The 12,035-nt window shown below is 39.8% G+C and overlaps 1 protein-coding gene across 1 annotated transcript in view; it reads right to left on the bottom strand.

The window, feature by feature from the left end:
* ctnnbl1 (catenin, beta like 1) overlaps positions 1 to 12,035 on the bottom strand; it is a 195,996-nt gene that overhangs the window by 58,455 nt on the left and 125,506 nt on the right. The window contains exon 12 of the mRNA XM_043710185.2: positions 808 to 905. Within this exon, the coding sequence (XP_043566120.2) occupies positions 808 to 905 (98 nt within the window). The remainder of the gene's footprint in view (positions 1 to 807; positions 906 to 12,035) is intronic.

The raw sequence follows: 12,035 nt of genomic DNA on the forward strand, positions 1-12,035 counted from the left end.
TGGAAACAGGCCCTTCGGCCCAACAAGTCCACACCGACCCGCCAAAGCGAAATCCACCCATACCCCTACATTTACCCCTTACCTAACACTACGGGCAATTTAGTATGGCCAATTCACCTGACCCTGCACATCTTTGTGACTGTGGGAGGAAACCGGAGCACCCGGAGGAAACCCACGCAGACACGAGGAGAACGTGCAAACTCCACACAGTCAGTCGCCTGAGGCGGGAATTGAACCCGGGTCTCTGGCGCTGTGAGGCAGCAGTGCTAACCACTGTGCCACCGTGCCGCCCACAAATGGACTGGTCAATGTTGACATAGTGGGCTGAAGGGTCCATTCCTGTGCTGTTCTATGTTCTATATGCTTAACAGGAGATTTGCAAAAAAGTGAGCAGAATACAGTTATACTGTTAAACAATTAACAATACAGTTTCTGGATGCTGCATATCAAAAAGAAAAAAGATTTATTCTTTGCAGCCTGGTTCTCTGTTGCACTGCCCCCACACAACCATAATCACCTGATTACGAGCCAATTAAAATGTTGTTACCAAATAACTATGCCTCAGTTCATTACCCATTGGTTCTGTTGTGCCTGCCCTGTAGAAAAATGCAGCATTGTATAAAGCTGAATGTGCTCCAGTAAACATGATTTTAAACTGTGCATAGTGCCCACCGTTTAAAGCAGCATAATTGCACAAAGACTTCTTTCCATGCTATAAATCTGTGGTTTTACATGTTAAAAATAGATATAGTCAGCATCAGTCAAAATACCACCAAATTATTAGTAATGAGGAAAATACAAGAGTACCTTTTCACAATCATTTTCAGTGAATTTGTTAAGAAGACGTGTTCGTTGCTGACCCTTCAGGTTTCTCAGCATGGAAGACAGAATTGAACAAACATGCTCTACAAAATAAAACAAAGGCAACATTAATACTTTGCGAGTTAAACTTAGGTATGATGAAATGAGAGAACTATTTATGATTAGGTTTACAAACAATTGGAACATTTTAAACATAGAAATCTCAACTTTCCTTTCTTGTTGGATGGTTAGCACAGATACTAAATGCCAAGCTTGTGGGCTTATGCCCTGTATGTTCAGTGAAGCACTTCACTCTGGAAGTCTCTTCATTTTTTAAAGATACGTCAAGGACTGATGACACTGAGTTAAGGTCTTCAGCAAGACATGCACTGGGAACTTTGAAGTAAGTAGAAATGACCTGAATCTTGCTGTATATGAATGTAGTGCAAGTGCAGACAATTAGTGATGGCTAATGGAAACTGGATGGGCATTTGCACGTCTACAGAGACAAAGTAGGAAAATGGGCCTCCCTAGATTGTTCAACAGAGAGCTAGGCATGAGTTCAACAGTGTCATTATAACCATAGTATCAGTATATACTATTCATGGTTAGTGATATAAATCATAATGACCCTGGAATGAAATGACAACTTTTGCTGGGAAATGCCTGAAACAGTTTTGCTTGGAGAATGAAAAATCAGTCTCACAGCTTCCCTCTGTTCTCTGCCCATTCACATGTCTAAGTGCTTCTACTGCCTCCCCTGGCAGCAGGTACCGACCAACCTCTGCGGAAAAAAAACATGCCTTCCACATCTCCATTAAACTTTTCTCCTCTCACTTTAAACATATGATCCCAGGCATTTGATAGTCTTTTTCCGATGGCTGTAACTATCAACCCTATATAATTTTGTTACTTCTATCAGGTCACACTCAACCTCCAATGTTCCAGTGAAAACTATCTATGTTTGTTGTGGTTCTGTTCGTCGAGCTGGGAATTTGTGTTGCAGACGTTTCGTCCCCTGTCGAGGTGACATCCTCAGTGCTTGGGAGCCTCGTGTGAAGCGCTTCTGTGATGTTTCCTCCGGCATTTATAGTGGTTTGAATCTGCCGCTTCCGGTTGTCAGTTCCAGTTGTCCGTTGCAGTGGTCGGTATATTGGGTCCAGGTCGATGTGCTTATTGATTGAATCTGTGGATGAGTGCCATGCCTCTAGGAATTCCCTGGCTGTTCTCTGTTTGGCTTGTCCTATAATAGTAGTGTTGTCCCAGTCGAATTCATGTTGCTTGTCATCTGCGTGTGTGGCTACTAAGGATAGCTGGCTAGTTGGTGTTCATGGATGCAGATCGTTAGCTGTCTTCCTGTTTGTCCTATGTAGTGCTTTGTGCAGTCCTTGCATGGGATTTTGTACACTACATTGGTTTTGCTCATGCTGGGTATCAGATGACAAGCAACATGAATTCGACTGGGACAACACTACTATTATATGACAAGCCAAACAGAGAACAGCCAGGGAATTCCTAGAGGCATGGCACTCATCCACAGAGTCAATCAATAAGCACATCGACCTGGACCCAATATACCGACCACTGCAACAGACAGCTGGAACTGACAACCGGAAGTGGCAGATTCAAGCCACTATAAATGCCGGAGGAAACATCACAGAAGCGCTTCACAGGAGGCTCCCAAGAACTGAGGATGTCACCTAGATAGGGGACGAAACGTCTGCAACACAAATTCCCAGCTCGGCAAACAGAACCACAACAACAGCACCCGAGCTACAAATCTTCTCACAAACTTTGAACTATCTATGTTTGTCCAACCTCTCCTTATAGCCAATACACTCCAGGCAACGTCCTGGTTAAATCTCTTTTGCACCTTTTCCAAAGCCTTCACATCCTTCTTACTGTGAAGCAACCAGAACTGCACATACTACTACAAACTAACATTTTATACAGCTGCAACATGACTTACCACCCTTTATATTCATTGCCCTGACTGATGATGGTAAGCATGCCAAATGTCTTCTTTGGCATCATATCCACCTGCGCTGCCATTTTCAGGGAGCTATGGACCTTTACCCCAAGATCCCTCTGTATATCCTCCTATGGATCATGCCATTTACTGTATACTTTCCTCTTGCATTGGTCCTCTCAAAATGTATTATCTCACAGCTGTCCAGGTTAAACTCCAACTGTCATTTCTCTGCCCAACTTTGCAATTTATCTATATCCTGGTGTATCCTTTAACAACCTTTCTCAGTCGCTATGATTTCACTGATTGTCATGTTTTTTGAAAATTTACAAAATCAGACCACCTGCACTTCCATCTAAATATATATATTACAAACAGCTGATGGTCCAGCACCAATTCTTGCAGAATGCCACTCGGCACAGATCTCCAGTCAGAAAACCACCCCTTCACACTCGTCTGTCTACCAAGCCAATTGTGCATCCAACTTACCAACTCACTATGGATCCCATTTGACTTAATCTTCTGGACCAGCCTACAATGAGGGACCTTGTCAAATACTTTCAGAAAGTCCACGTAGTCAACATCCACCATCCTAACCTCAATCATGATATTCACTTTCTCAAAATCACAAACAAATTTGAGAGATAAGACCTCCCCTACACAAAGCCATGTTGACTATCCCAAGAAAATCCATTCTTTTCTAAATGTGAATTTTCCTAAGAATGTTCTCCAATTATTTCCCTACCACTGGTATAAGACTCTCAAACCTATAATTTCCTGGATTATTGCTGTTGCCCTTCTCAAACAAAAAAAAAACATTAGTTATTCTCCAGTCTTCGGAGACATTTCCCATGACTAAAGATAATATAAAGACTTCTGACAAGTTTCCAGAAATCTCCTTCTTGCCTCTTCAGTACTTTGGCATAAATTCCATTAAGGACTGGGGACTGATCTACATAAAATGTTTTTCAAGACAGCCAAACGTCCTCCTTAATGTCGACATGATCTAGAATATCAATATACCCCTCCCTGGAATGATCTTACCATTATCCATGTCCATCTCCTTGGTTAATGCCGATGAAAAGTATTCATTAAGGACTTCCCCACCTTCTCTGGCTTTAGGCATAAATTCCCTCGCTACCCTCTTGCTCCTAACATACATATAAAATGCTTTGGAATTCACCTTAATCTTCCTTTCAGCCCTCATAATTCCTTCTTTAACTTATTTCCTGCTTCCTTTATATCATTCAGGGCTTTGTCTGATTTCAGTTTCCTAAACCTTACATATGCTTCCCTTTTCTTTTTGACTCAACTCCATGCTTCTTGTAAAAAGCTGTAACTACAAATAGAGTGTCACTCTTTATCACAGTTATTTAAAAAAAAACACAAAATAAATTCCAAATTCAAAGGTCACTATTTTCTAGGGGAATAATAACAATTCCTTTATATTTTAAACTTTAAATATTTAATAATTCCATGAAAAATTTATGATGCTCACATATTTTATTTTAAATAGGTTACCTCAAATAAACAAGATCACTACATTAATATTACACATCCCATGAAGAACAAAATCTGAATGTGAACCATTATCCTGGATTTGTGTTCTTTTTTACATTGACAGTCATGTTAAGAAGAGTCAATTCGCAAAGCTGTAGAGCAAAGACGTTTCATGAATAATTAAAACTAATTAAAGTTTAATACTTCACGCAGTTCGTGAGTCCACTTATTTAAAAAAAACTGAATACCGTGTGATGGCCTTTGATCCAGCTGTAATACTATGGAACATTTATAATTACTTCAAAATACTTGGCAAATGTACAATTGCTTTTTTTTTACAGAAAAAGGTATCTGGAAAAGACTTTTAAGGGGATTACTTAAATTTTTTGAATGAGAGATACTGGCAATCTGGTGACCCTTGACTGAAAATCAGTACCAACAGGAAGTTAAAATACAGAGACCTTGGCAAAAAGCTAAAGAGAAAGGAGGAAAGCTGAAAAGAGATGACAGGCAGCAAGCTGAAATGAGGATTTAGTTTCAAGCTACTAGAACTGGGACTCCAGAAGATTCAAGAAAAAAAATCATGCTATTCTGAAGAGAATATTAATATGTACGTTGGAGGTGGAAGGTGCAAATGTTTTATGCATCAGCTGTTGGGTGTAACAGATCAACCAATTTGCTGCGAATTTGGCCAAGAAGGGGTTGGGAAGAATTATATAGGTGAAAGTGGAGCCAAGCAGGTGGAGTCTGCGAGGTCTATCTTGTTTGAACAGGGTATTTGATCTATAATTTATAGTTTGTACCTACTGTGATTTGTTGGACAATTTATGTTGATTCAGACATATTAAAATAAAAGGTACAAAAATGAATTCTTGATCATTTATGGGTAATTTAGCAAATTAATTATTTGATTTAGATCACAAACAGGATAGTATTAACTAGTTATTTGCTGCTTTTCAAACATATAAGTTTTCCATTCAATAAAGATCAATATGCACATTCTCAAAGCTGAAATTGCAACAGTATTACATCACTGATGGCAGTATTTCTATAAGTATTTGAATTATAATATTCTGTAATATTGCAAATGCTTAAACATGATGTTATGATCCAGTTGGGAACTATTAACATATTTTAAAAGAGAAAGCTAAAATACATTGTTTTAGCCAACATACTGCAAAAAAATTTCACTTACTTGAAAAAAAATTGACTGTACATAGAATTAATTAAATGAAGCAAACATGATTAAATTAACATTACAATTTAGAAACATATAAAATAGGAACATTCAGACCTTTGAGTCTACCCCACCATTCGATATGGTCATAGTTCATCATTCTACTCAGTACCATGTTCCCACATTTGTCTCTTACCTATTCACTGCTTTAAACCCAAGAACTACATCTAACTCCTTCTTGAAAACATTCAATGTTTTTACCTCAACCATTTTCTGTGGCAAATAACTCCTCAGGCTCATCACTCTGAAAGAAATCTCTCCTTGTCTCAGTTCCCAACTGGCTTACCACAAATCAATAGGGCGTGATTGGTGGTTCTTGACTCCTTGGTCATCGGGAACATTCTTCCTGTATTTAACATGTCTAGTCTTGTTGGAATATTATAGATTTCTTTGATAACCATTCATTCTTCTAAACTCCAGTGAATATAGTCCTAATTGATCCATATATCAGTGTTGCCACCCCGACTGATAAACCTTTGTTGCACTCTATGACTACGGCATCCATCCTCAGATAAGGAGACCAAAACTGCTCGTAATACTCTAGATGTGGTACTTCCAAGAAGCTGTACAATTGCAGCAAGACATTTCTGCTCTAGACCTTGAATCATCTCATTATGAAGTACAAAATATCATTTGCCTTCGTTACTACCTGCTGCATAAGAATGCTTACTTTCACTGACTTGTATACAAGGACTTCCATGCCTTGTTACACCTCCACCTTTTCCAATCTATAATAGTCCCCCTTCCTGTTTTTGCTACTGAAGTAGATAAGCTCACATTTATCCACATTATACTTCATCTGTCATGTATTTGTTCACTAACAACTTGTCCAAATCTCGCAAACATAGAACATAGAAGAATACAGCGCAGTACAGGCCCTCGATGTTGCGCCGATCCAAGCCCACCTAACCTCTACTAGCCCACTATCCTCCATATGCCTATCCAATGCCCACTTAAATGCCCATAATGAGGGAGAGTCCACCACTGCTACTGGCAGGGCATTTCATGAACTCACAACTCGCTGAGTAAAGAACCTACCCCTAACATCCGTCCTATACCTACCCCCCCTTACTTTAAAGCTATGCTCCCTTGTAATAGCTGACTCCATACGTGGAAAAAGATTCTCACTGTCAACCCTATCTAAACCCCTAATCATCTTGTACACCTCTATCAAGTCACCCCTAAACCTTCTTTTCTCCAATGAAAACAACCCCAAGTGCCTCAGCCTTTCCTCATACGATCTTCCTACCATACCAGGCAACATCCTGGTAACCTCCTCTGCACCCGTTCCAGTGCCTCCACATCCTTCCTATAGTATGGCGACCAAAACTGCACACAATACTCCAGATGTGGCCGCACCAGAGTCTTATACAACTGCAACATGACCTCAGGACTCTGGAACTCAATTCCTCTACCAATAAAAGCCAGTACGCCATATGCCTTCTTCACTGCACTATTTACCTGGGTGGCAACTTTCAAAGATCTGTGTACATGGACACCAAGATCCCTCTGGGGAGAAAGTGAGGTCTGCAGATGCTGGCGATCAGAGCTGGAAATGTGTTGCTGGAAAAGCGCAGGTCAGGCAGCATCCAGGGAACAGGAGAATCGACGTTTCGGGCATAAGCCCTTCTTCAGGGCTTATGCCCGAAACGTCGATTCTCCTGTTCCCTGAATACTGCCTGACCTGCTGCGCTTTTCCAGCAACACATTTCCAACCAAGATCCCTCTGCTCATCCACACTACCAAGTATCCGACCATTAGCCCAGTACCCCATCTTTTTGTTACTCTTACCAAAGTGAATCACCTCACACTTAGCTACATTGAACTACATTTGCCACCTTTCTGCCCAGCTCTGCAGCTTATCTATATCCCGGTGAAACCTGCCACATCCTTCCACACTGTCTACAACTCCTCCGACTTTCGTATCATCCGCAAACTTGCTCACCCAACCTTCTAACCCCTCCTCCAGGTCATTTATAAAAATGACAAACAGCAATGGTCCAAAAACAGATCCTAGCGGAACATCGCTAGTGACGGCACTCCAAGATGAGAACATCTCTGTATCCTCCTCACAAGTCATTCTCCGACCTAGCTTTGTGTCTTCTGCAATTTGCATAGATAATATTTATGCCTTCATCAAAATTATTCATGTATATTTGTGAATAGCTAGGCTTCAATTACTGATACCCGCAGTACCACACTGCTCACTGGCTGCCACTCAGAAATTGACTTGTTTATTTCTACTCTTTCTTTCTTGTGTTACCCAGTTCTTTATGCATTTCAGTACACTACCCATGATTCAATGTGGATTAATTATACATGCTAATTTCTTATGCAGGACCTTATCATACGGGTTTGCATGTCTAAGTAAACCATATCACTGGTTCCCCTTCATCAAATCTACTTGTTACATCCTTGAAAAATTCCAATAAATTTGTCGAGAATAATGTCCCTCTCCTAAATCCACACTGAGTGTCCAATCCAAGTGTTTTGCTATTAAACATTTATAAAGGACATGAGCATTTTCCTACTACTGACGTCAGACTAACTGATCACATTTTCACTACCTCGTTTTTAAAATTGTGAGATAACTACTGTCCAATCTATAGAACAATCTAGAGCTCATAGAATCTTAAATGGCTACCAATGGATCCACTATTTCTGTGGTCATTTCCTCATGTACTATGGGATGTAAATAATCAGGTTGTGGGGATCTTTTAGCCTTTCATCCTGTCAGTTTCCCCATCACAATCTCCCTACTAATACTGATTTCCTTCAGTTCCTCCCGCTCATTAGACCACGTGATTCCTAACATCCTGGGGCATTATTTGTTCCTCCTTTGTGAAGATGTAATCAAAATATGCATTTAATTGGTCTGCCATCAATCTTACCCTATAACTTTGCTTGTTCCTGAATGTACAGGACTTACATTTACATTCACATATACCCTTAAGATTTATTCTCATTTCAACCAAACACTTTCTCATAAATTATAATATTTTCAACTAATTTATTTATTTTGGAATAACTACAAGTGTGCCACAACTCTCTAGAAACTATCCGCTGAATCTTCCCAGCCTTTGAGCAATGATGGTAATGGTAAGGTGGTTGGGAGAAAAAAACAGCATGAATAAAAACAATAATAAGGTTTTTAACAGATGAGAATCTTGCTTACAGAGCAGCAAGGAGTCTGCATTTCTTAACATCCCATTCTTGCCTCATCAGACCTAATTTATATGCTGGTTGCTATTTTCTCAGGTAGTGGAAAGAAATTGGACTGTACCAATTCTTCTGATGAAGGACTTATGCCTGAAACGTCGACTCTCCTGCTCCTCGGATGCTGCCTGACCTGCTGTGCTTTTCCAGTGCCTCACTGTTTTATTCCAATTCCTGACATGAAGGTCAGAATAACTGACTGGCAGCTGTATTTTGCCAGCATTTGCCCTCACACTGGCGAGCGTTCCCAAACATTTCAGGATGTACTCCATGGATAGCAACCATTTGCATCCTCCATCCACGGAGATGGGTATTGGCAAAGTATCAGCCGAACCATATTATCATGGCACATCTTGATCTCACACAGAATATGGTTCTTCACTTCAGTGCAGCACTTTGGAGCTCAGTAACACCTCTCATTGCAAAGCTTCTGCTGGATAATTTTGCACACAGGATCATAAACTCATCTCAGGCGATGGAATAAGGTGAATCTCTGGCACTTTCAGAACTTACATGCTCAAGTTTGGAACTGCTTTGCTTTTTAGTGCAGACAAAAACCCAGATAGTTTGTCTGTAACAATTAGTCAAGTGGGTAGACATGTTACTCACAGAACTTTGCTACATGAATATCATTGCTGCACTATATGCCAGCAGCTTATCTGACATACACACTGCACGTGAATCAACCAAATGGCATTTCTGAAAGTGTAAGAAGACTAAACCTTAGTTCAGTCAAGGAAGACTGTGGTCGGTTACTGTGCATTCCCACAATCAGTTAACGGCACTTTCTGATCTTCGTCCATGGCTTGGATATGGTTAGCCAGTTGCTTGCAGTGATCAAGGTCAAGGGAACCACCCAAGGCATCACAGTGCCCTTCTTATTGGAGAGGTCCATATCACAACGTAAAGAGGATTATGGTAAAATGTCACGTGTGTGCTGTGACAGCAGTCTGATCACATTCTGAACGAACTGCTTTGCTTCTGATTTCCTCAGATAAACTCATTGGAAACATCACCAATGGACCCAGGCCAAGCAGCTGCTACCATCTCCATGGCCACAATTCAACAAATATCTGCAGAAACTGATGAGGAATATGTGCAACTCCAAGTGATGCAGAGCAGCCACCAAACAGAGTTTGCTGAAAAGCATCCCTAAAGGATGTGCTGGAAGTGCAGAAGGCCCAAAGTCTTTTCTCAATGGAACATCGGCCAGACGAGTGAGAGGCAGTGCTGATTCTAAACTAGTTCATTCCAGAACACCACCACAGAACTGACAGGTCTGGGTTAACTACTAGTGCATTTCCAATGCAGGGCAATGTAGATTATACACATATAGTACTGACAGCACCATATTATAATACTATACTCTTAATATCTAAACTGATGAAGGTTGCCACGCACAAAGTAGAGCTACAGCATTAATAATTAATTGCTGACTTTAATTCAATTTTTAAAAAGAAGCTTTAAGTATAAAAAATATTGCTGCCAACTGTAATCTGTCAGTAGGCTTTCCCGGTGGTTTCTTACCAATGCTGGTTATAGTCAGAATTTTGTTTTTATAAAAAAAGAGGTTTTACAGCCAGATTCAACTTCTTGATTTTTACTTTCAATCACAGTACTCTACTGTTGAAGTATTTTAGCTTGCATTTGGTGATACAGAACAGCATCAGTCAAGGAACACAATAAAGATCAGGATTTCCTTTCCAGAAACTGATAGAGCATGGGAATTAGTTTTAAATTGAAAATTCATGTATTGCCCTCATGGGTAGTGTTACGACATGGGTCAAACCCCCCAGCTTAATTTAAAACCAGCAACACAGAAAAGATTTATCCCGTGCAGTAATCTGTAAAATTTGAGTGGCCAAGAACTATTTAAAGTAAAAATTAACAACTTTATTTCTTAAAGTATACAGTGAACAACCAACAAACAATTATTTACAATTCCTTCCTCTAACTTATCTTTTACCTTCCCTTCTACAATACTAGCCCGATAAAACTCCCAACTAAAATTTACAGAAAAATTTAAATTTTAAAACCAGCCAATGGTCGAATCTTCTCTTTATCATCGTCAGTAGATTTGCTTCCCAGGTCAGTGTTGAGATTTTTCTCTGTACAAACTCCTTCTCTAGACAAGTACCTTTCAGAGAGTTCTGATTAGCAGTCTACATCTGTTGGTCTGGGGGCAGTCCTCCTCCCAACTGTTCAATTTTCCCCAGTCTTATACCCCAAAGCATCGGATTGTGTCATTGGTTTTTTAAGACTGACATGATTCAATTCAAACTTGTTTGGAATTTGGTATTTTTTGAGATATAATTTAAACTAATTGGCCTAACTCAAAATTATATACTTCATTGACTAGTTCTTTATCTCTTCACTCAGTTCAACGTGCTGCAAGGTATAAGTATGTGCTGCAAGGTATAAGCATACATGGCATATATAACTATGTTCAGTAAAGATTTTCACTACTCCTTTGGACCCATACATGATGCATAATGAAGATGCCAGCATGGTCACATTTTTCACAGAGATATTCTGCATACAACTGTAAATTGTGATGAACTAGAGCCAAAAAAACACTTTTTTCTTCTTCACTCACAGGTTATAGATGTCACTGGCTGGGCCAACATTTATTGCTCATCTCTTGTTGCCCAGAGGGCAGAGAAAGGTCGGCCATATTGCTCTGGGTCACATGTTGGCCAGATTAGAGAAGGACAACAGGTTTTGTAAGGCAGATTTCCATCCCTAAAACTCATCTGGGTTTTCACAACAATTAATAGTGATTACATGGTTGCCTTTAGTCTAGCATCTTATTGCAGACTTTATAGAGTTCAAATTTCACCATTTACCATGGTGGGATATGAACCCATATCCACAGGTCATTAGCCTGACCTTCTGGATTATTAGTCTAGTGACATGACCACTATGTCAATTTCCCCTCATACATTCAACAAACAAGTCTACATCTCTTTCCAATTATGACAATCCATACACAGTATATGATATTAATAACTAGCCTCAAATTTTCACCTTAGAAATGCATGTTTTGCCTTCCTTCTCTTGTCAGTTGGTACACCGGATTAAGCAGGCAACATGGACTGTGATGTAGAGATAATGCATGGGAATTGTGATTCAATTTATGATACAACCACAGAAAACAGACCACACACAGCGTGCCAAATAACAAACAGAAATGACTTCTTCAGCAAAACAAGTGAAGCACAAAGTTGCTTTTAATCTAAAAGTCACAATTCTTGCATATTTTTCAATTAACTATTTGAGAGGGAATTCAGTATTGGTAAAAAACTGACATAC

Source organism: Chiloscyllium plagiosum, unplaced genomic scaffold (genome assembly GCF_037043375.1).
Source record: "Chiloscyllium plagiosum isolate Xiang-an unplaced genomic scaffold, Cpla_swu_hap1 HiC_scaffold_15, whole genome shotgun sequence".
Lineage (NCBI taxonomy): Eukaryota > Metazoa > Chordata > Chondrichthyes > Orectolobiformes > Hemiscylliidae > Chiloscyllium > Chiloscyllium plagiosum.